At 54.7% G+C, this 23738-nt stretch overlaps 3 protein-coding genes across 4 annotated transcripts; 2 read left to right on the top strand and 1 right to left on the bottom strand.

Annotated features, from left to right (window-relative positions):
• The first annotated feature begins 2430 nt into the window (after nucleotides 1-2430).
• TBC1D10B (TBC1 domain family member 10B) lies at nucleotides 2431-16049 on the top strand. The gene is made up of 9 exons (XM_033218105.1): nucleotides 2431-3726; nucleotides 7625-7724; nucleotides 8007-8114; nucleotides 8213-8319; nucleotides 13310-13424; nucleotides 13549-13614; nucleotides 13791-13980; nucleotides 14325-14479; nucleotides 14569-16049. Exons 1-9 carry the CDS (start codon nucleotides 2765-2767, stop codon nucleotides 15232-15234), a joined length of 2469 nt encoding a protein of 822 aa, XP_033073996.1. The 5' UTR covers nucleotides 2431-2764; the 3' UTR covers nucleotides 15235-16049.
• Nucleotides 16047-17675, bottom strand: LOC117087643 (sesquipedalian-1-like). 2 transcript variants are annotated; one of them, XM_033218111.1, is made up of 2 exons: nucleotides 17543-17675; nucleotides 16047-16840 (listed from the first exon to the last, which is right to left on the bottom strand). In XM_033218111.1, exons 1-2 carry the CDS (start codon nucleotides 17626-17628, stop codon nucleotides 16477-16479), a joined length of 450 nt encoding a protein of 149 aa, XP_033074002.1. In that variant the 5' UTR covers nucleotides 17629-17675; the 3' UTR covers nucleotides 16047-16476. The 2 variants fall into 2 exon arrangements, with proteins under 2 accessions (XP_033074002.1, XP_033074003.1); XM_033218112.1 differs by having other exon boundaries at nucleotides 16047-16768; nucleotides 17543-17651.
• A 92-nt stretch (nucleotides 17676-17767) lies between these two features.
• CD2BP2 (CD2 cytoplasmic tail binding protein 2) lies at nucleotides 17768-22340 on the top strand. Its single transcript, XM_033218109.1, has 7 exons — nucleotides 17768-17918; nucleotides 18426-18529; nucleotides 18799-18934; nucleotides 19060-19217; nucleotides 19318-19753; nucleotides 19833-19939; nucleotides 20025-22340. Exons 2-7 carry the CDS (start codon nucleotides 18452-18454, stop codon nucleotides 20133-20135), a joined length of 1026 nt encoding a protein of 341 aa, XP_033074000.1. The 5' UTR covers nucleotides 17768-17918; nucleotides 18426-18451; the 3' UTR covers nucleotides 20136-22340.
• Nucleotides 22341-23738: the final 1398 nt, after the last annotated feature.

The raw sequence follows: 23738 nt of genomic DNA, 5'->3' as shown, positions 1-23738 counted from the left end.
TGGCTTCATGAGGGCTAGGGAGTCAGGTGCAGGTGGAGGAGCAGGTGTGCTGGGCAGAGGGCATGGCCTGAGCAAAGGCCTGGAGAGCGGAAGATCAGAGGTATTCAGGTTGCTAGAATTGTCACCAGCCCTGAGGGGCCTTCAAGGCCAGGCACAGGACGGAGACCCTGGGGAACCTTGGAAAGGTTTCATGCAGAAAAAGGATGTGATCTAGTATGAGTCTAGAATATTTTCTCTGGGTACTGGTGTGGAGGCTGGAACTCAGGAGGGGAGGCAAAGACCCTAAGAGGACAGCCAGCTGGTCACCTTCTGTGAGGTGCCTTGATGGCCAGTGGCTGCTCACTTCATTCTGGCCAAGAGCCAGCTTGGCTGATAGTGTAGCTTTGAGGTACCCTCTCTTCTCCCTCTGGGCCTCAGTGACCCAGTCCCCTCCATGCAGCAGAAGTCTGGAAAAATAGTGGCTGAGGAAGCCCCAGGTTGGCAAGGACAACCATCTCCTTCTCTTCCTGCTCCCTCTAGGACCCGATGTCCTGAGGAAGATGCCTCCCCCTCCCCCCTCCCTCCTCCTCCAGGCCCATGCCGATACCTCTAAGACATTTTCTTTTCTGGGCACTGAGGCCCAGCCACCTGTTGTCTCTAAGAAGAGAGAAGGAGCCACCCTAAACTTAGCAGCTGCCCTTAGCCTCCCACACCAGCCCCTCCCTGCCTCAGACGGCAGCTGCCTCGCCTTATAGGGTTACCATGGGGGTCCCAGCCAGGGAGGAGCCCACTTATTACTGGGTTCTGGGAGAGGAGGAGGACTCCAAAAAGGGGAATGGGAGGAGTGCTCAGGAAGCTTGGGTCAAATGGAAGATGGGAAAGGTGAGGAGGAGATCAGACACTGAATGGGAATTGACAGGACTTGGGACTGAGTTGAGAGTGAGGGACCTTTGAGAACTCAGAAACCAAGGAGGAACTGAAAAGTCAGGAGCTAGGTCTCACTGGAATTCCAGAATGGTGGATGCTATATGGAAATCGGACTATGGGGGTCAGAGAAAGAAGAGGGTGTTTAGAAGTCGGAAGGTTGGAGCTCATAAAGTCAGGTCTTTATGCTTGTGATCTAAGGACAACCTGGAGCGCTCATGAGATTGAGGTCAGGGTTCTCAGTGGAACATGAGGAGCACAGAGGGATGTGGCACTGAGGGGAGAGGGGTTGACGGGACTGGGGCCTCGGATCCCCAAAAGAATAGTAACACACTTATGGGGAGTTCATGGTATTGGGGTTTCATGGATTTGGGGTTTGAGATCCTCACTAGAAGAAATGGTGGGGGTACTCAGAGGGATAAGGTCTGAGGAATTGGAGCCTGGGTTCTGGGGAGGAGCTCAGATAGATGGGAACTGAGGAGAGGGACTTGGAGGTTGGGATTCCCGCAGGAAATGGGTGAAGCAGAGAGATGGGTTGCTTATAGGATCTAGGGGCTCTGGCTATTGCAACCTGGGCCTGGAGTGTTGGGGTTAGTTTGGGGCCGGGATCGGAGAATTACAGAGTAAAGGCTGAGGGTACTGGGTCAGGGCACTGGATCTGTGGTGGGGCTCAGGGTCCCACAGACCACCAGAGTTGGGGGCTCAGGAGCTGAACGAAGAATAGCTGAACGAGTCCAGGGAAGGACTCGAGAAGGGCAGCGCGGCACTTATTGGTTGAGGGCTGCACTAATGCCCCCCCTTCTCCGTACTGTCCCCAGCTGTCACCCTCCTGTAGGGCTTGTCTCCGGTTGTCACCGACTATCCCTGGGCTGGCACCGCCTGCTGGCAGCGTCTTTGCCCTTTGGATACTCCCATTGGCTGAGACAGCTATCTATTTTCCTGTCCTGTGGTCGAAGTGGGAGAACACGATCATTGGCTGACGAGGCGAATTAATCCCTAGCTTGCCCCGCCTCCTCCCAGCTGTCATTCCGTACTGACCATTTTGGGAGACCTAAAGAATTCCTCACCTCTTCCTATTGACTGCGGATGCTGTCTGTCACCGCCTAAAGAGACATCACTGCCTGTCAATTTGACCACCACCTATTCCCCTTTTCATTGGCTCCCTTTTTACCGTTCCTATTGGTCAAGAAGCTGCCAGGCCCCAGCTCTTACTCGTACAGCCCCTGCCTCCTCCTCCGCCCTTCCGCGGTCATTCACTCTTCAGTCATATTCATTGGCCAGGAGGTTCAGGCTCCTGCGTTTCTATTGGTTACTTCTTTGGTCCCACCTCCCCCTGCCTTTCTTCGTCCTCTGACTGGTCTTACAGTTCTACGCCTTCTCCGTTTCCTCTTTCCAGATGACCCACCCCTTTTTCGCCTCCGGCCCCGCCCACGATTCCAACGATTGGCAGAAGCCCAGTTCTTTCTCTCCCACTATTCGTCCAAATCCTCTGACGAGGCGGGAGAAAAAAGGAGCGCGATGGGACAGTCTGCGCGCAGGCGTGGAACACCAAGACGCTGGCCGCGGAGCCGGCTCTGCGGCGTGTGCGCAGGCGCGAGGTCGGCGGCTCGCCCCAAGCGGGAGGGAGGGGGCGGCGGCGAGAGCGCGCTAGGGGGTGAGACGGCACGAGCGAGACCCCGGCGCGCGGCGTCCCCGGACCCCTGCCCCGCCTCCGCGCGCCCAGCGGCCGCCCCGCCCCCGGCGCGCGCCGAGCCGCGCCCTTCGCCCTCTCCCCTTTCTCGGCTGGTCTCGCCGGCAGGCCCGAGGGGCGGCGCCTTCTGCGGCCTCCCCGGCGGGGGGATGTGAGGGGCGACCCGCGGCCATGGAGACCGGCCCGGCGCCCCTGGTGGCCCCGCCGCGCCGTCATGGCGCCCCCGCGGCCCCGTCGCCGCCGCCCCGGGGTTCCCGGGCCGGGCCCGTCGTGGTGGTGGCTCCGGGACCTCCAGTGACTACGGCCACTTCGTCCCCCGTCACCCTGGTGGCCCCCGGGGAGGCGCGGCCCGCCTGGGTCCCGGGGTCGGCCCAGACCTCTGTCCCGGCCCCGGCCCCGGCCCCGGCCCCAGCGCCAGCCCCGGCCGTCACGGGCAGCACGGTGGTGGTGCTGACCCTGGAGGCCTCGCCCGAAGCCCCGAAGCCTCAGGTCCCCTCCGGCCCGGAACCCTCAGAGCCCGCGGCCGTGGCTGGAGCTGAGACGTCGAGGGCTCTGGCCGCAGGGGCAGACTCTCCGAGGACAGAGGAGGCTCTACCCTCACCCGCCCCAGGACCAGGGACCCCCACCGGGACCCCTACCAGGACCCCTTCCAGAACGGCTTCTGGGGCCCTGACCGCCAAACCCCCGCTTGCCCCCAAGCCGGGAACCACAGTGGCCTCAGGAGTGACTGCACGGAGTGCATCAGGACAAGTGACAGGTGGGCATGGAGCTGCCGCAGCAACATCAGCATCAGCAGGACAGGCTCCTGAGGACCCCTTAGGCCCTGGCACAGGCCCGTCGGGGACTTGTGAGGCTCTGGTAGCTGTCGTGACCGTGACCCCAGCTCCCGAGCCTGCTGAAAACTCTCAAGACCTGGGCTCCACGTCCAGCCTGGGACCTGGCATCTCTGGGCCTCGAGGGCAGGCCCCGGACACGCTGAGTTACTTGGACTCCGTGAGCCTCATGTCTGGGACCTTGGAGTCCTTGGCGGATGATGTGAGCTCCATGGGCTCAGACTCAGAGATAAACGGGCTGGCCCTGCGCAAGACGGACAAGTATGGCTTCCTTGGGGGCAGCCAGTACTCGGGCAGCCTGTGAGTACCAGTGGGCACCCAGCGGGACCGCCTCGGGGAAGCAGAGGTTGGGGGAGGGCGAAACGATACACTTTGCCCAGACTCTGGCAGCCCAGCCTCTTCTGAGGATCCAGGGGGTGATTAGCGCGAGCTGCCGTGCCTTGAGCATCCTGAGGTGCCTGTGACATTGGCATGCTAGTGAGTTTCAGACCAGGGGTCAGGAGGTCTAGGTTTAAGCCTTGCCTTTGATGGGTTGTGTGCCCTTGAGCTAGTGGCTTCCCCATTTCCGTGCCTCAGTTTCTTCCTCTATAGAGTGGATTGAATGAAATGATACCTGAGGTCTTCCCAGCTCTTCGATGGGGAACTCCCGCTACAGGCCGGATATTCCGGAGGGTTGGTTGGGTGAGGATTCTGGTAGAGACCCTTGGTTCCTTAGGGGTGGAGAGCCTGGAAGGGGTGCAGGCACCTCCTTTCCCCCATAGCCCTAGGTCCCAGGGATGGAGTAGAGAGGTGGGGAAGTCTGGCTGATGGAAGGGAGACAGTGCAGTCAGGACCTTGCTGTGAAACAGGGCAGTCTTGTATCTGCACTGAAGTAAAGGGGGTGGGAGAGGCCTCTTCCCCATTTCCTCATCTCCCCAGCCGGGCTTACTCTTTCCTAGTTCCCTCCCAGGCCTGAGTCACTCACTCCCAGAGGTAGGGGGTGATTGCCTCTGACTTCTTCCTTCCCCCTCTCTGGATCCTGCCCGTTGTTCCTGTGCCCCTTTGACCTGCTGGGCCAGTCAGCCTACGGCATCGCCTGGGCCCTCAGGTGTCAGGCCCCAGGTGCTAAGGATAAACAGTTCTTTTAAGGAGTCAGTCATCTGGAGAGAAAGACAAGTACTTAAACAGTTGGTTTCAATAGAAGACCTCAGGTTTAGCCTAGAGATCCCCAGAGGGTTTCCTGAGTGCACACAGGCAGGGAGTCAGCTGAACCTGCTCTGAATCGTGGAAAGTAAGTAGGATTTAGTCTTGGCTATGTGTACAGGGATGGGGGAAAGCCCTGTAGGGTTTTCCAGGCAGGGTTTATGAGCCAACCAAAATCAGAAAGCCTTTGATTGGGTACCAACATTCAGGGTCTTACACGGGAAAGCAACTGAAGTTTGACCCTGGTGCTTTCCAGGCACAAGGCCTCGGTTTATAGATGAAGAAACAGAATTAGTGCAATTGAGTGAATTGTCCCCCTCAAATAATCTGGATCTGTGTGACCAGTGGCTCTCTCCTCAGTAGCAGGCTGTCCTGAGGAACTCGGGCTGAATTCAGTTGGAGGGAGTCCCTCTTGTGTGCCAGGCACTGTGCCGGGTGCTGTTTCTCTACTTTGTAGCTTTGTTTCTCTAAAATCAGCTTCTATACCAGAGAAGTCTACCTCTGGGTCAAGACTGACTGTAATCGACATCACTTTCTCAGCATTCAGTGGCTTGCTGCTGTCCACAGGATGAAGTCCAGGCTCTTTGGCCCGCGCACAGCCTCTCTGGTCACCTCTGCCACCACCACTCACTAGGTGCTTTGCGTTGTGGTTCTGCTGAACTAGTTGTAGTCCTTTCCCCTTCATATTCAGGCTGTGCACCTGCCAGGAGTGTTCTTCTCCCCTTTCTTTGCCTGCTAAGTTCTACTCATTTCTTCATGGCTTACCTCAGATGTCCCCTCCTCCAGGAAGCCTTCCCTGATACCCACTGCCCCCACTCCAATTAGATGCCTCTTTGGTGCATCTTTGTCTTTGCATTTCCCATACCGTATTACAGTTTTCGCTCCTCTTAGGCCGTAACCTTCTTGAGGGCCAGAAGGTATCTTACTCTTACCAGCCCTTGGTACAGTTTGGAACTGACTTATGATAGCAATTAATGAGAGATGGTTTCTCTGTTTAAGGAGCTTCTAGAACAAAGAAAACTAACATTTAACGAGCCCCTTCTATTTAACAATTGTTTATATGCGGTTTCTCAATAGTGTTCTCATAACTTTTTGATGTAGGTGGTGGTGTCTTTTTTTATTTTTTTATTTTTTTATTTTGAGACGGAGTTTCGGTCTTGTTGCCCAGGCTGGAGTGCAATGGCGCCGTCTCGGCTCACTGCAACCTCCGCCTCCCAGGTTCAAGCGATTCTCCTGCCTCAGCCTCCCTAGTATCTGGGATTGAAGGCATGTGCCACCACACCCGGCTAATTTTGTATTTTTAGTAGAGACAGGGTTTCACCATGTTGGCCAAGCTGGTCTTGAACTCCCAACCTCAGGTGATCCTCTCACCTCGGCCTTCCAAAGTGCTGGGATTACAGGCATGAGCCACCGCACCTGGCCCAGTGGTGTCTTTTTATAACTGAGGAAGGGACTCCGGTCATCCCTTGCCAAGGCTCCCCAGGGTCTCAGAGACAGAACTGAAATTTGAACTTAGGTGGGTTTGATTCTTAAGACCCAAGCTTTCTTCTGTTCCACTCACCTCTTAGTACTGACTCCTACAAGTAACTGAAGAATGATGGGGCACCATAAGTATGAAGCTCTGACAGAACAGTGGGTAAATAGGGCAGGGAGACCTTTATTTGCCTGGGATGATTTCAGGGAGGAGGAGGAGAGTAAATTGCAGGTGACCCAAGGGATCACAAAAGTTTGATAGGACAAAACTCAGATGGTAGTGTCTAAGGAGACAGAAGTACATTTGGTCTGTATTTTTTTTTCATTATTATTTTTTGAGATGGAGTCTTGCTCTGTCGTCCAGGCTGGAGTGCAGTGGCGCAATCTCGGCTTGCATCCTCCACCTCCTGGGTTCAAGCCATTCTCGTGCCTCAGCCTCGCAAATAGCTGGGATTTCAAGCACGTGCCACCATGCCTGGCTAATTTTTGTATTTTTTAGTAGAGACAGGGTTTTACCATGTTTTCCAAGCTGGTCTCGAACTCCTGACCTCAAGTCATCCGCCTGCCTCGGCCTCCCAAAGTGTTGGGATTACAGGTGACAGCCACCATGCTCGGCCTATTTTATTATTTTATTTTTATTTTTTGTAGAGACAGAATCACATTATGTTGCCCAGGCTGGCTTTGAATTCCTGGCCTCAAGTGACTCTCCTGCCTCTGCTTCCCAAAATGCTGGGATTACAGGCATGAGCTACCATGCCTGGCCCTCTAGAGTATTTTATTTTATGGATAGTATTACTTAATGGCCACCTTGCTGTGTGTTATTTCATATAAACTCTCAACAGACCCCTTCAGGTAGGTATTGTTATCCTCTGCACCTTACAAATGAGGAAATTGAGGCTTAGCAAAATTAAGTGATTTGCCCAAGGTCACACGATGAATAAATGGTAAAGCTAGGACTTGGATCCAGATCTAATGCAAAATGTGGCTTTAAAATACTCCATACTCATCCCAGCACTTTGGGAGGTCGAGACGGGCGGATCACGAGGTCAGGAGATCGAGACCATCCTGGCTAACACTGTGAAACCCCGTGTCTACTAAAAAATACAAAAAACTAGCCGGGCGAGGTGGTGGGCGCCTGTAGTCCCAGCTACTCGGGAGGCTGAGGCAGGAGAATGGCGTAAACCCGGGAGGCGGAGCTTGCAGTGAGCTGAGATCCGGCCACTGCACTCCAGCCTGGGCAACAGAGCGAGACTCCATCTAAAACAAACAAACAAACAAACAAAATACTCCATACTCTCTCCCCAGATTTGGATGTGTCAGAAGTGAGATTTACATATGACCTCTGAATAGAGATCCATCAGGGAAGGAAGCCCTTTCAGTGTGCCTTGGGATGCCCAAGTGGCCAGACATCCTGATGTTTGGTAGCTCACAGACTATCCAGTTTCTCGTTTGAACTTGGGGAGGTGGCTCGCCTCAGTTCCACCTGCAATGCAGGTTTTACACTATTGCTACTGACCCCTTCTGTGCTCCCCGCACCCTGCAGAGAGAGCTCCATTCCCGTGGACGTGGCTCGGCAGCGGGAGCTCAAATGGCTGGACATGTTCAGTAACTGGGATAAGTGGCTGTCACGGCGATTCCAGAAGGTTTGAGGGCTGAATGGTGGGCAGGGCAATGTGCAAGTTGGGAGGGGCGGCGTGTGCTCCAGGGAAGCCCAGGAAGCTGATAATATCTGCTCTCTGGAACACACTAGGGATAGATGGGCCCTGGCTGGGGAATGGCTTTAAAAATTGAAGGCCAGGCCAGGTCCAGTGGAATCAAGCCTATGGGATGTTGGGGGAGTATCCAGGGAGCCTGTGGACTGCTAGGGAAAGCTTGGAGGCTGTGCCGGCCCTTGAAGCTGTCCCCCTCCTGCCACTTTGCCTTAGGTGAAGCTGCGCTGCCGGAAGGGGATCCCCTCATCTCTCAGAGCCAAGGCCTGGCAGTACCTGTCTAATAGCAAGGAACTTCTGGAGCAGAACCCAGGAAAGTTTGAGGTGCGTGCAGCTCCAGGGTGTGGGGACATGTGGCCCTGTCTGTGCAAGGGGTATCAGTTCCCCCAGATCCTGAGGTAATCCCCGCTGTCCCACTGCAGGAGCTGGAACGGGCTCCTGGGGACCCCAAGTGGCTGGATGTGATTGAGAAGGACCTGCACCGCCAGTTCCCTTTCCACGAGATGTTTGCTGCTCGAGGGGGGCATGGGTAAGGTGGCCAGACCATGGGGATCAGTCAGCAAACATTGGCTGGAGGATCCACCTTTTATCTAGGTGGATACAAGACTGAATTGAAAGTGGTTTTTGCCCTCCAGGACTTGTAGAAGAGAGATCTGTAATGGACTAAGTGTCAAGCCATATCAAAGGATACTGTCCCGGGAAGGAGACTTGACTCGGGTTGTGTGTGGGGGCACATCACGGGCTCCTTGAAGAGCTTGCATTTGGGCTGGGTTTTGGAGAGGTGGGAGCTATAGCAGTGGGGCAGGGTTTTCCTGCCTGGCGGTTATGGAAAAGATCACCAGGGACCCTTAAATGCTATGCCAAGGCATTTGGAATTTTGTTCTATAGACCAAGCTTCCTCCAGATGTCAATATATACTGTTCCCTAGTAGTATGCAAGGTGATCTTAGGGAGTTCTTGGATGGACGTTTTCTTTTTTTGAGATGGAGTCTTCCTTTGTTGCCCAGGCTGGAGTGCAGTGGTCCGATCTTGGCTCACTGCAACCTCTGCCTCCCAGGTTCAAGCAATTCTCATGCCTCAGCCTCCTGAGTAGCTGGGATTATAGGTGCACACTATCATGCACGGCTCATTTTTGTGTTTTTAGCAGAGACGGGGTTTCACCATGTTGGCCAGGCTGGTCTTGAACTCCCAACCTCAAGTGATCTGCCCGCCTTGGCCTCTCAAAGTGCTGGGATTACAGGTGTGAGCCACTGCGCCTGGCCAGATGGAATTTTTTTTTTTTTTTTTTTTTTTTGAGATGGAGTTTTGCTCTTGTCGCTGAGGCTGGAGTACAGCGGCATGATCTCGACTCACTACAACCTCTGCCTCCTGGATTCAGGTGATTCTCCTGCCTCAGCCTCCGAAGTAGCTGGGATTACAGGTGCCTACCATCACGCCTGGCTAATTTTTGTATTTTTAGTAGAGACGGGGGTTTCACCATGTTGGCCAGGCTGGTCTCGAACTCCTGACCTTAGGTGATCTACCTGCCTTGGCCTCCCAGAGTGCTAGGATTACAGACATGAGCCACCACGGTCAGCCGGACAATTTTTTTAATCAATAAGTCATCCTTTAGCAAATATTTATTTAGCATCTGCTATCTGCCAGGCACTGTCTAGTCACAAATGATTGCAGTGAACAAAAAACGAAAAACTCCTCTCATGGTGTTTATATTTTAGTGGGGACAAAGAATAAAGCAGGGAAAGGAACGTATGTTGTATGTGAAATGACGGTAAGCATTAGGAGGTTATTTTTATTTTTACTTTTATTTGTTTTTTGATAGGATGGGTTTTCATCATGTTGCCCAGGCTGGTCTTGAACTCCTGGGCTCAAGTGATCCGCCTGTCTCATCTTCCTTAAGTGCTGGGATTATAGGTGTGAGCCACTGTGCCTGGGCCTAAAGAGCACTTTAAAGCAAGAGGGAAATAGAGAATGTGAGTGGGGATGGGGTTACAAATGACTTGATCCCACTTATGTTTTAAAAGGTCATTCTGGCTACCATGCTGAGAACAGACCATAGGGAGACAAGGACAGAAACGAACCAGTTAGGAGACTTCCTGTAATCCAGGAGAGGGATGAGAGCTAGACCAGCATGGTAGCAGCGGGAGTATGGAGAGAAGTGGTTGGATTCTGGATATATCTTGAAGGTCGAGTCAAAGGGATTTGCCAATGGTGTGTGAGGGGAGAGAGGGGAGTAGGGTTTTTGGCCTGAGAAACGAGAATAATGGAGTTGCTGTCTACTAATATAGATGGGGTAAAGGTAGCTGTGGGGGGCATATCAGGAGCTCAGTTTTGGAACGTTTATTTTTTATTTTTATTTTTTGAGACGGAGTCTTGCTCTGTTGCCCAGGCTGGAATGCAGTGGCGCCACTTCGGATCACTGCAACCTCCACCTTCCGGGTTCAAGCAGTTCTCCTGCCTCAGCCTCCTGAGTAGCTGGAATTACAGGTGCCCGCCACCATGCCCAGCTAAGTTTTGTATTTTTAGTAGAGACAGGGTTTCACCATGTTGGCCAGGCTGGTCTCGAACTCCTGACCTCAAGTGATCTGCTTATCTCGGCCTCCCAAAGTGCTGGAATTATAAGTGTGAGTCTCCGTGCCCAGCAGGGAATATTAAATTTAAAATGCTTATTGGACCTCTAGATGGAGATGTAAGTTCAGTGTACAATATACACAAACCTGGATTTCAGGGAAGACGTTTAAACTGCAGATAAATTGGAAATTAAGAGTCGTCAACTTATAGAGGGACTAAATCTTACCCACGAGACTGGATGAAGTCACCAAGGCAACAAGTGTAGATACAAAAGGAATTGATGCGCAACATCCAGCGATTGAGCCCTGCAGCTCCAATATTTTGAGAATGGAAAGATGAGAAAGAGCCAGTAAAGGAGACTGGAATGAGAAGCTAGAGGTAGGAGGAGGACCAGGAGCGTGTGATTGGGAGCAAAGTGAAGCGGGGTTTCAAGGGTCAGCTGTGTGAATGCTGCTGAAGGGTCCAATAAAGTCCAGCCTGAAAATTGACCTCTGGATTGCACACTGGAGAAGTCAATAGTGACCATGTTAAAAACAGTTTTGTGGCTGGGCGCAGTGACCTGATCACCTGAGGTCGGGAGTTCAAGACCAGCCTGGCCAACATGGTGAAACCCCCATCTCTACTAAAAATATTTTAAAAAGGCCAGGCACGGTGGCTCATGCCTGTAATCCCAGCACTTTGGGAGGCCAAGGCGGGGGCGGATCATGAGATCAGAAGTTTGAGACCATCCTGGCTAACACAGTGAAACCCCATCTCTACTAAAAAAAATACAAAAAATTAGCCAGGTGTGGTGGCGGGCGCCTGTAGTCCCAGCTACTCAGGAGGCTGAGGCAGGAGAATGGCGTGAACCTGGGAGGCGGAGCTTGGCAGTGAACTGAGATGGCACCATTGTACTCCAGTCTGGGCGACAGAGGAGACTCCGTCTCAAAAAAAAAAAAAAATTAGCTGGGTGTGGTGGCAGGCGCCTGTAATCCCAGTTACTTGGGAGGCTGAGGCAGGTTGCAGTGAGCCGAGATCGCACCATTGCACTCCAGCCTGGGCAACAAGAGCGAAACTCTATCTCAAAAAAAAAAAATAGTTCTGTGGCCAGGCGTGGTGGCTCACACCTGTAATCCCAGCACTTTGGGAGGCTGAGGCAGGCGGATCACCTGAGATCAGGAGTTTGAGACCAGCATGGAGAAACCCCATCTCTACTAAAAATACAAAATTAGCCGGGCATGTTCAGGAGGCTGAGGCAGGAGAATTGCTTAAACCTGGGAGACAGAGGTTGCAGTGAGCCAAAATCACGCCATTGCACTCTAGCCTGGGCAAGGGGAGTGAAACTCTTGTCTCCAAACAAAAACAGTTTTGTGTGGAGCAGTAGGTGAAACCCTGACTGGAGAATGGGAGGAAAGAGATTGAGGACAGTGAATTTATAGGTAGGGAAAGAAACAGTGTGGTATTTGGAGAGAAGAGAGGGGTAAAGAGACTTGTTTTGTTTTGTTTTGTTTTGTTTTGAGACAGTCTTGCTCTGTCACTCAGGCTAGAGTGTAGTGGTGTGATCTTGGCTCACTGCAACCTCTGCCTCCCAGATTCCTGGATTCAAGTGATTCTCCCACCTCAGCCTCCCGAGTACCTGGGATCACAGGTGCCCGCCACCACACCTGGCTACTTTTTGTATTTTTAGTAGAGATGGGGTTTCGCCATGTTGGCCAGGCTGGTCTCGAACTCCTGAACCTCAGGTGATCCGCCCACCTTGGCCTCCCAAAGTGCTGGGATTACAGGCCTGAGCTACTGCGCCTGGCGAAGAGACTTTTTTTTTTTTTGAAACTCAAATAACAGCATGTAGGTATGCTTGTGGGAATGGTGTAGTGGAGAGAGATTGATAGTGCAGGAGTAAGGGGAGGGCTGTTGGAGTGGTGGCCTGTACGGGCGAGAGGGGATGGGATCCTGGGCCCAAGTGGAAAGGAAGTGCTTGCCAGGATCACAGACTCTTCACCCATAGCAACAGGGAGAAGGCAGGGACACAGAAGCAGGCAGGTGGGTGATGGGCGTGGGCGCTTGTGGAAGTTACATATTTATTTTAATATGCATTAGGTAAAATAACCATATCAAACCTGTCATTTCGTGGATGCTTTTGCAAGTGGAGAAAAAATGTCAAGTAAATAATAGTAGGGTGGTATGCAGATAAAATACAAATGAAGATCACACTTGAATGCCTGGAGTTTTGGGAAAAGCTATTCTGGGCACTGGTCAGGAGGAGGATGTGTGAGACTGGAGGCAGGGAGAGGATTTGGGAGGTCATTTTTTCTGGGCAAGAAATGGAAGTCTGAGCTGCGAATGGCTGTGGAGGTGGAGAGGAGCAGGCAGGAGTGGAATTCAGGGTGCAGTGCTGCTTAGGCTTGGAGGAAGAGGCTCTTCTGATGTGGGGCTGAGTGAATAGAAGTCCTGACACGGCAGTGGGGCACCCTCAAGAGGAGCAGGTCTAGGGTACAGATTTTATTCTTTTGTATGCAGAGACAAGAGAAAGGGCTGAGGCACAGCTGGCTTCCAAGCCTTCCCCAAGAACCATGAAATCCAGTGAGACCCATAAGGCAGGCCCTGCTCTGGGGAGCTCCTGCTTTGGGGTGACAAAGACATTCAGTGCTAGAGGAGGGCTGATACTGCGGCTGTGGAAAGCTTCCTGGAGAAAATGACCTGGAAGGTTTCTGGGATGTGGCAGGGGAAGGAGGGTGAGGGTGCAGCCTGTGCTGGGATGGCAGGGAGCATGTGGAGTGTGTAACCAAAGGCGGAGCCCTGGGGCCTGGAGTGCTCTGCTGTGGGCTGAGCCTTTAGCTGAAGCTCGCTCAGCAGGACTGGACAGGTGGATGGAGGATCCTGGTGCTAAAGCTCTGGGATGAATCTGGAACTGGGCTTGGGGACAGAGCTCTTGGCCCCTGTGACTGCCCTCATGGTCTTCCCCAACCCCCACAGGCAACAGGACCTGTACCGAATCCTGAAGGCCTACACCATCTACCGGCCTGACGAGGGTTACTGCCAGGCCCAGGCCCCCGTGGCCGCGGTCCTGCTCATGCACATGCCTGCGGAGGTCAGCGCGCTGGTTCTGGGCCGGGAGGGGCAGGGGGGATTCTCAGCCTGCAGTGGTGATGGGGGAGCTCCCTGCTCCCTGCTTCTCAGGCCCCACCCCTCCTCCTTGTTCTTGCTCTTCTCAGCAAGCCTTTTGGTGCCTGGTGCAGATCTGCGACAAGTACCTGCCAGGTTACTACAGTGCAGGGCTGGTGAGTGTCTGAAGGCTGGGTGCATCTGGGGCTGTGGCATTTCCTCCAGGCTGCAGGGAGGTCCTTGCCTTGCCCCACCCTGGCCTTCTCAGCCTCTGCCCACAGGGCCTGCCAGTTCTCCCCTGATGGGGGCACAGCTGACTTAGCCCTCTTCTCATGACTTGTCCCACCTGCAGGAGGCCATTCAGCTGGACGGGGAGATCTTTTTTGCGCTCCTGCGCCGGGCCTCTCCACTGGCGCATCGCCACCTGCGGCGGCAGCGCATCGACCCTGTGCTCTACATGACGGAGTGGTTCATGTGCATCTTCGCCCGTACCCTGCCCTGGGCGTCGGTGCTGCGTGTCTGGGACATGTTTTTCTGTGAAGGTACTTCTGTGGCCCTCCAGGCCATGAGGGGCTATGGTGGCTACCAGGGGTTCTGTCATATTTCTGGCGGTCCATGGACAAAAGGTACTTGTGGGTAGAGGTTTCACCATAAGCAGCTGGGGGCTGGAGAAACAGGCCTGATTTTGGTTCTGCTACCAACCTAGAGCCTGCTCTCCTTGCCAAGATCCTGAGACTGATAGCAGCTCATTTCCTTTCTTGGGGCCTCAGTTTCCTCATCTGAGATTGGCAGTAGATGGGGATGGGGGCTGTGAGTCCGTCCTGATCAGGACAGGCTGAGATCCTGGGTCTGACCACCCTGTGCTCTCTACTCTTCACCCCTGCAGGCGTTAAGATCATCTTCCGGGTGGCCCTGGTCCTGCTGCGCCACACGCTGGGCTCGGTGGAGAAGCTGCGCTCCTGCCAAGGCATGTATGAGACCATGGAGCAGCTGCGTAACCTGCCCCAGCAGTGCATGCAGGAGGACTTCCTGGTGCACGAGGTAGGCCTGCGCCCTCAGCACAGCCCCTCCCTGCATCAGCCCGCTCCCACCCTCAGCTCCATTCTGGTATGCACTTCCTCTCTGTCCAGGTGACCAATCTGCCAGTGACAGAAGCACTGATTGAGAGGGAGAATGCAGCCCAGCTCAAGAAGTGGCGGGAAACACGGGGGGAGCTGCAGTATCGGCCCTCACGGCGACTGCATGGCTCCCGGGCCATCCATGAGGAGCGCCGGCGGCAACAGCCACCCCTGGGCCCCTCCTCCAGCCTCCTCAGCCTCCCTGGTCTCAAGAGCCGAGGCTCCAGGGCAGCTGGAGGGGCCCCCTCCCCGCCGCCTCCTGTCCGCCGGGCCAGTGCTGGGCCTGCCCCAGGGCCTGTGGTCACTGCTGAGGGACTGCATCCATCCCTTCCCTCACCCACTGGCAACAGCACCCCATTGGGTTCCAGCAAGGAGACCAGGAAGCAGGAGAAGGAGCGGCAGAAACAGGAGAAGGAGCGGGAGAAGGAGCGGCAGAAGCAGGAGAAGGAGCGGGAGAAGGAGCGGCAGAAGCAGGAGAAAGAGCGGGAGAAACAGGAGAAGGAGCGGGAGAAGCAGGAGAAGGAGCGGGAGAAGCAGGAGAAGGAGCGGCAGAAGCAGGAGAAGAAGGCTCAAGGCCGGAAGCTTTCGCTGCGTCGAAAGGCAGATGGGCCTCCAGGCCCCCACGACGGCGGGGACAGGCCCTCAGCAGCCGAGGCCCGGCAGGACGCTTACTTCTGACCTCTGCCCTGGGGCTGGACTGCATGGCCCCCCTCTTTCCCTCAGCCAAGAGCAGGCCTGGCCTGAGGTGCCACCCCCTAGCCCCTCGGCAGGCTGTCCCTCACTGGGGAAAGTGGCTTGGTTCCCCGTCTCCTCGCCAGCTGCTGATCCCTACACGGGCAGGACAGATGGGCAGCTGCAAACGAGTCTGGAGCCTCTCATCTCCCATGAGGCTCAGCTGGGGTCTTTGTCGCTCCTGCCCCAGTTCCCTCTGGGTCCCCTACTAGGTGCTGTCCTGATTGGCCCGTTGTCATCCCAGGGGTGACTCCTGGTGATGGGAGTCAGCAGTTTCAAATTCTTACACTCCATGGCTCCCCTTACCATGAGGTGGAGCTGGCTTCCTTTTCCCTGTCTTCAGCCCTCCTCTCCTTCTGGACCTTTCTGTGTTGTAATTATGTACAGAGGATGGGGTTGGCCTGGGGTGGGGATGCTCACTTTTGTCTTCTGTCCTTTGGTTCTCCTTCCATAATGCTCTTGTACCCAGTTTATTTAAGGGGACATGCACTGGAATAGGAAATGTCCCCCATCTCCCTTCCCGCACCCTGCTGTGCACCCTCCAAACCTACCTTGCTCTGTGTTCTCAGGCCCCCCTGCTTTGTCTCACCAGGACCCCTTTCACCTTGTTCCCTTCCACCCCTCCAGTTACTCCCTATCTGGGTAAGGGTCTTCCCTTGAGCTCCAGGGGGTGGAACCCAATGTTTACATTCTCTTCTGTCTCTGCCCCCACCCCATGCAGCGCTTTGAGGAATCAGAAAAGAACCTGCTGTTGTACCTGGGTCTGTCTCCTGCCTTGTTACTTGATGGGGGTTGGGGTAGGGTAAGGATGAGGGAGGGAGGGAGAGACAGAGCCAGGACCTGGGTCTCTGTTGAAGCAGTCTGCTGTCTTGGCAAGTAGGTATCTCTTGGCTTTGGGTTCATCTCTCAAGTCACTCATCAGACACTGGTTGAGCTCCCACTCCAGCTTTGCCTGGGATGTGCTGTCTCCATTGTCACTGGCTGCCTGGAGCTCTCTATGTACCACCTGCAGCACCCAGATCTGCTTCCCAAAGCGCTCATGCAACTCTTGGAAGCTGGAGCGGGTACTCATGGTGGCTAGAAAGCCACTGTCCTCTGGGGATGAGATGGGTTCTTGGCCAGCTGCCTGGCACAGCTCCCGGTATTAGGTCTTGAGTGGGGGCAGCAGCCCAGCCAGCCACCTCCAGCTCACACCAGCCAGTGCCCACAGCCAAGTCTCCAGCTTTTCCTGGGTTTCTGCAGCCAGCTTGAAGGCCCGCCCACCCCAGGAGTCAGGATGGTAAAGGCATAGGGTTCTGTGGCCTTAAGGTGTAGCTCCACCTGGCAGTTCTCCAACGGGATGAGGCCCAGGGGTGCATGATCGGTCTGGTGTTCTATGTAGAAGAGGAGGTTTCCTTGGAGGATGAACCATCGGCGCTGGTAGCTGAGGTTTCGGGTCCCCTTCTTTAGCAAGATGCCTTCCTGGTCTGGGGCGTGTGTTCTGTAACCATGGAAGAAACTGAGCATGGACTTTCTGTGCAGTTCCATCGTGATCCAATGTGGGAGGAAATCCCTAGGGAGACAGAAGTGGCCCATCTGGTTGCTTTGGGGAAGAGTAGGGGAACTCTCACGCTGTCCTCGTCTGGCTCCAGCAGGTGCCGCCTGGGTGGTCTTGGCTTAGGGGGATGCAGGCTCCGAGTGTCCTCAAGAGCTAGAGTTCCAGTACAGGGGCTGACCCCCAACACCTCCCCCAGTCCCGCTTCTGCTTGGGCCACATTCCGTTACCTGGGCACGAGTTGCTAGGCCCTGTTTGCTCAGAGGGGTTCATACTACAGAGAGGCACTGTTGCCCTTTTCCAGGCCTATCTGAGAGCAGGGCACACGGGACTTCTGGCCTGGGTACTGGTGCCAATGCCACCTCTCCAGTGATGGCTCTCCCACCTCAGAAGCCAGGAACTCGCCCAGGGTATGGGCGTGGGACAAATGACTTACCCTGGGTCCTAAAGGGAGCTGTGTTCAGAAAGTGCCCCGAGAGCCGTCCAGGGGCCCCAGGCTGGCCATCGGGAGAGCCAGGCTTCCCCTCGGGGAGGGCAAGGCTCCACCTCTCAGACCAGGAGAGCTTACCACCGGACCATAGGAGTGGGAAGGCAGGATTTCTAACGAGACGGTAGGGGCGCTGAGCCCTTAGCCCTGGGGGAAGGGTGACTCGAACCCAGGACAGGAAAACGGGGCAGCAACCCACTGGCCCTGCTCGGACTTTGCCCCTCCATCCTGACCCTGGGCGACCCTTTAAGTAGATGCTCTCGTTTTTCTCCAGAGCCTCTACTGCTTGAATGAGGGAATCGAAAGTACTTCCGGCCATTTCTCACGCCCGGTCAGAGTGTAGGCATTCTCAGGCCCTCTCTTCTCGCCATTGTCCTCCCACGCGATGACGTCACTTCTTGCGGCAGAGAGGGTGGAGGCGTCTTCCCTCGCTCACCGCGTACTTCCGCCCGCTCTTCCAGTTAGTTCCCTAACCCGAGTGAAGCCACTTCCGGGCTTCCCGGGCGCCTTCCACTGTCCTCTTCCGGGTGATGGAGGCCGAGTGCCCCGGATGTAGCCTTGGCGCAAGCATCTCTTCTTTTCGCCACCTCGCCTCCCGCGAATTCCCAGGTGAGCGCGCGAGGGTGGAACAGCCCGAATTCCCGTGGCCCTCTAATTTGTACACAGCCCGAGACAGTTGGGGCTCACCACACGGAATTGGGAGTTCGGAGCAGGGAGGAACAGGGTGGCGAGAGCGCCAGGTCCTGGGTCTGCCTGGGCCCCGCGAGCTCCGAGAAAGCCAGAGTAGGAGGCGGGGGTCAGCCTGTGGAGCCGGTGGCGCCCAGACTGCGGGGGCTGGAGTTGGAGGCGGTCACGTGGTGAAGCCTGTCCTCTGTTGGCCAGGGTCAGGGGATCCAGAGGGTCCGCTCCTCCGTCCCCACCCCGTTTAACTGGCAGATGCTAGACCCAAGTCCTGCAGGCCTTCTGGCTGCCAGCTTCTTTTCAGCCCCTGCTTTTGTGCTCCCTCCGCTCCCAAACTGTACCTGTCATAGACCAGGAAAAATATTTGCTGTGCTGGGTCCTCTGGTGGTGAGTCCCCTCCTCACCCCATTCTCTTTCTCTGCATCCTTTCCTCAGCTTGAGAAACACCTCTCTGCCCCGTCATGCCAAAGAGGAAAGTGACCTTCCAAGGCGTGGGAGATGAGGAAGATGAGGATGAAATCAGTGTCCCCAAGAAGAACGTGAGGGGGCCAGACTCCTTGGTGTGGGGGCAAGAGAGGAGCTAGAAGCCTGAGGAGAAAGAAAGGTGGCGGGAGTGGGGCGGGGCAGGCAGGCAGAGAAAAGCCTAGTTTTTTCAGGTTCTCTGAGGAATGGGTTGGGAGCATCTTCAGTGTGGGTCCTGAAATATTTGGGGAAGTAGTCAAGATCCTGAAATATTTGAGTCCAGATCCGGAAGTATTTGGGGAGGTAGCCAGTAACCTGCATTTCTTGACTTGACTTCTGCTCACAGCTGGTGGACCCTGTGGCTGGGTCAGGGGGTCCTGGGAGCCGCTTCAAAGGCAAACACTCTTTGGATAGCGATGAGGAGGAGGATGATGATGGAGGGTCCAGCAAATACGACATCCTGGCCTCAGAGGATGTAGAAGGTGAGCTGTACCCAAGAATACACTGTGCTGGAGAAACAAGTAGGGGCCTCTGGTGGTGTGGAGCGAGGGAGGCTCCGGTCTCTTTTTTCCATGCCTAGAAAAGGGCACCTGTGTCTTTGGTGCAGGTCAGGAGGCAGCCACACTCCCCAGCGAGGGGGGTGTTCGGATCACACCCTTTAACCTGCAGGAGGAGATGGAGGAAGGCCACTTTGATGCTGATGGCAACTACTTCCTGAACCGGGATGCTCAGATCCGAGACAGCTGGCTGGACAACATTGACTGGGTGCGGCCCAGGGGCTGGTGTGGCTGGAGCCTGGGAGTGGCAGATGCTAGGCCTGCTCCCATGGCAGTTCGTGGGAAATTACTGCATCTTCCCATTACAGGTGAAGATCCGGGAGCGGCCACCTGGCCAGCACCAGGCCTCAGACTCGGAGGAGGAAGACAGCTTGGGCCAGACCCCAATGAGTGCCCAAGCCCTCTTGGAGGGACTTTTGGAGCTCCTGTTGCCTAGAGAGACAGTGGCTGGGGCACTGAGGCGTCTGGGGGCCCGAGGAGGAGACAAAGGGAGCAGCAAGGGGCCTGGGCGACCCAGTTCCCCTCAGCGCCTGGACCGGCTCTCCGGGTTGGCCGACCAGATGGTGGCCCGGGGCAACCTTGGTGTGTACCAGGAAACAAGGGAACGGTTGGCTATGCGGCTGAAGGGTTTGGGGTGTCAGACCCTGGGACCCCACAATCCCACACCCCCACCCTCCCTGGACATGTTTGCTGAGGAAGTGGCAGAGGAGGAACTGGAGACCCCAACCCCTACCCAGAGAGGAGGTAAGCTTGGAGGGCAGAGGAGGGGGCAGTGAGCGGAAGTGAGACACTGGAGACCAAATGGCTTTGCCTGTTATTTTAGAACCAGAGTCGTCAGGAGATGGTCTGGTGGATGTGATGTGGGAATATAAGTGGGAGAACACGGGGGATGCCGAGCTATATGGGCCCTTCACCAGCGCCCAGATGCAGGTGAGCTGCTTTCTCCCTCCTTCTGGCTTGTCCCTGCTTCCCCTACTCCTGTCAGTCCTTCCCCAGCTCTGCCTTCTCCTTGCAGACCTGGGTGAGTGAAGGCTACTTCCCGGATGGTGTTTATTGCCGGAAGCTGGACCCCCCTGGTGGTCAGTTCTACAACTCCAAACGCATTGACTTTGACCTCTACACCTGATCCTGCTGGGGGCCCAGTTTGGTGGGTCCTTCTTTCCTGGACTTTGTGGAGGAGGCACCAAGTGTTTCAGGCAGTGAGCAAATTGGAGGCCATTTTTCAGTCAATTTCCCTTTCCCAATAAAAGCCTTTAGTTGTGTATTGGGGCCTTGGCTGTGCTGACGGCCAGAAGCCAGGGGCCTTCTCCACAGCCACTTTTGACTTGCCTTGGTCCCTGAGTGTTTGCTCCCATGAAGATCTTCTTTGGAGGTGCTTGTCAGGTGTCCTGTGGCCTCACTGCCTGGACTCTGCTTGCCGTGTAAACACCCCCAATTGTGCTACTCTGTGTTCCTCTCCGAGGTTTCTTGTTTGATTCCTCTTAGGTCTTTGGCTTTCGGGATCTCAGATTCTTTGTCCTTGCAGCCACCAGGGGATGGAGCCCCAGAAGTGGAGCTTTTAGGCCTGGAAGGACTGGGACATTGAGAAGACATTGGGTCCCTGTTGGGGGTGAACATGGAAACCTTTTACTCTTGCTCCACCCTCTCAAGCTCCATAGACACTGGGGCAGAAGTGGGATGAGTGGTCCAAGACCGAGATCCCTAAGGTTCTGAGAGCCAGTATCTTCCCTACCCTGACTTTCTGCTATCCTTGCAGTCGTTCCCACAGCTCTTCAGTGAAATGCAAACTCAGTGGCCAGGCATGGCCCAAGCGTGAATTGTACTGGCACAGAGGGGCAGTGACTCACTGGAGGTCACAGGAATGAAAGGGCTGGCCCAGAACCAGTGGGCTCCTTTCCCAGACCTTTCTTGGCACAAAGCCTTTGCTTCCTGGCCTTTGAGGCCCTGCGGCCTACATTCTCTCGGCCCCACTAGGTGCCTGGCACAGGGCTAGTGCCTTGAGGAAACTGAGGTAGCTGGGCTGGTCCCCTTCCAGGAATTCAGAGTCTGGTGGCAGAGGCATGGGAGATAGGTGTAATTCTATACCTGGGCCTGGCACCCCCTACCCCCCACCAGCATTGCCTTATGCCTCCCTTGCACCACGTTAGATGGTTTCTTCAGTTTTCCATTCTGACTGCCCCTTGGAGTCTCCTGGGGAGCTGTAATATTTATTTGGATATTCGGATTGAGCTGGTCTAGGTTGTGGCCCAGGCATTGGGTATTTCGGAAGCCCCCAGGTGTTTTCAGTTTGCAGCCAGGCCGAGAGAGAGCCCCTGGGTCTGACCCCCATGGTTGAGGCACCCCTAATGGGAGGGCTGGCTCCTGGACACCACCGTGGTTGTAGAGCTGAGCGTGTGTGTGGCTTTAGTGGGGTCCGTTAGTTACGGGGATCTGGGCACCGGAGCTGCAGGACACTTGGAATCCCAGGGCAGAAAGGGCCAGACGAGCAACTAGGAAAGACTTGGGGGCCAGGGCGGAGTGGGGTTACCTGACGCTCTTGTGAGGCCTGCTCTAGTGCCTGCTCACAGTGGAATTTCATTCACTTCAAGAAGCCATCAAGGAGTAAGATACCTTCCTTTAAACGTCACTAAGAAAGAAGAGGCCTGCCAGTGACACAGTAAGATGCCATTGATCTAAAGATGCGTCTTGATTTCAGAAAGGTCTGGAAGTGGAAAGCAGGTGTCAGGGCTGAGGCACAGGGTTCACCTGTAGGCCCCAGGGATGGTCTCTCAGGGGTGCTGAGTGAGTGCATGGTAAATCAATGGAGCCCTGGGGCGCCTCCTGCCAGTGTCTTCCAGGCACTCAAACCTAGCCCTTCCGAAGCCGACCTCACGTCACCTCACAGCCCCTCCTTAGGGCACGTCACTGATGACGGTGGTGGGTGGAATAACAGCCACCAAAGATGTCCAGGTTCTGAACCCCAGAACCTGGGAAAGTGTTACCTTGTATGGCGAAAGGGACCCAGTGCCTCTGCTTCAGTTCAGGATTTCATGGTGGGGAGATGACCCTGGGTGGTTGAGGTGGGCCTCGAGTAATCATGGGGGCCCTTATAAGGGAAGGGGAGTCAGGAGGGTCTGTGCATGAAGCAAGGAAGCTTCTGACTCTGAAGATGGCAAGAAGGCCCAGAGCCAGGCGATGAGGTGGCCCCTGGAGAAGCTGAAAAAGGCATTGGATTCTGCCCCAGAGCCTCCGTGGAGAAACAAAGCCGCACTGACACAACTTCAGCCCGGTGAAAATCATGTTGGACTCCTGACCTCTAGAACTGTAAGATAATAAATTGGTGTGGTTTTCAGCCTCTCAGTTTGTGGTAATCTGTTAACAGCCCCAATAGGAAACAACTACTCATACATCCAGCGGACACCTCATGAACCACCCGATCTCGCTAAGTTCTCCCTTCCTGTGACCACATCGCTATTTCAGGTCCCTGTCAGGACTTATAAATGTGGCTGTCTGTTGCTAGGGTGGTCTTTATAGTGCATCTGAATCAGCACTCCTTGGCTTTGTATTTATTTTGTTTTTAGAGATGGCCTTACCTAGGCTGGAGTACAGTGGTGTGATCATAGCTCACTGCAGCTTTGAACTCGGGTTCAAGTGATCCTCCCACCTCAGCCTCCTATGTAGCTGGGTCTACAGGAGTATACCACTTCACCTGGCTAATTCAGAAACTTTTTTTTTTTTTTTTTTTTGTAGTGGCAGAGTTTTGCTTTGTTGCCCAGGCTAGTCTCAAACTCCTGCACTCAACTGATCCTCCCAGGTTAGTCTCCCAAAGTGCTGGGGTTACAGGTGTGGGCCACTGTGACCAGCATGCTTTTCTTTTTTAGTTGTATATATGCAGTTTATACGTATACAGTTTGTAAGATATATATATATAGAGAGAGATTTTGTTTGAGTAAACTTTTTTTTTTTTGACATGGAGTTTCGCTGTTGTTGCCAGGCTGGAGTGCAAATGGCACAATCTCAGCTCACTGCAACCTCCACTTCCTGGGTTCAAGGGATTGTCATGCCTCAGTCTTCCGAATAGCTGGGACTACAGGCACCTGTCACCACGCTTCGGTACCCTTCAGTAGTTTTTTGTATATTCACAGGGTTGCGCAACCATCACCACAGTCTAATTTTAAAACCTTTTTTTCCTGCCATGAAAGAAACCTGACCCATGAGTAGCCCCTCCCACTACTCCCCACCCTTCTTCACCCCCCAGCCCTGGCAACCAACCACCCATCTACTTCCTGCCTCTAGATTTGCCTCTTCTGGACATTGAAGATAAATGGAATCATACATGTGGTCTTCTGGGTCTGGCTTCTACTTGGGCCTATGCTTTCAAGTTCAACCATATTGCAGATATCTTCATCTATCTTTATTGTTTTTTTGTTTTGTTTTGAGACTGAGTCTTGCTCTGTCACCCAGGCTGGAGTGCAGTGGCGCGATCTTGGCTCACTGCAACCTCTGCTTCGCAGGTTCGAGTGATTCTGCCTCAACCTCCCAAGTAGCAGGGATTACAGGCCTGTGCTACCACGCCCAGCTGGTTTTTGTATTTTTAGTAGAGACCAGGTCTCACCATGTTGGCCAAGCGGGTCTCGAACCCCTGACTCAGGTGATCTGCTCGCCTCGGTTTCCCAAAATACTGGGATTACAGGCGTGAACCACTGTGCCCAGTCCTCGTGTTTATTGTTGAGTAACAGTGTATTGTGTG

Source organism: Trachypithecus francoisi, unplaced genomic scaffold, assembly GCF_009764315.1.
Source record: "Trachypithecus francoisi isolate TF-2019V2 unplaced genomic scaffold, Tfra_2.0 Lachesis_group10, whole genome shotgun sequence".
In the NCBI taxonomy this organism is placed as follows: Eukaryota; Metazoa; Chordata; class Mammalia; order Primates; family Cercopithecidae; genus Trachypithecus; species Trachypithecus francoisi.
Note: the sequence above shows the minus strand (reverse complement) of the source record. Positions and strands in the feature narration are given on the sequence as shown.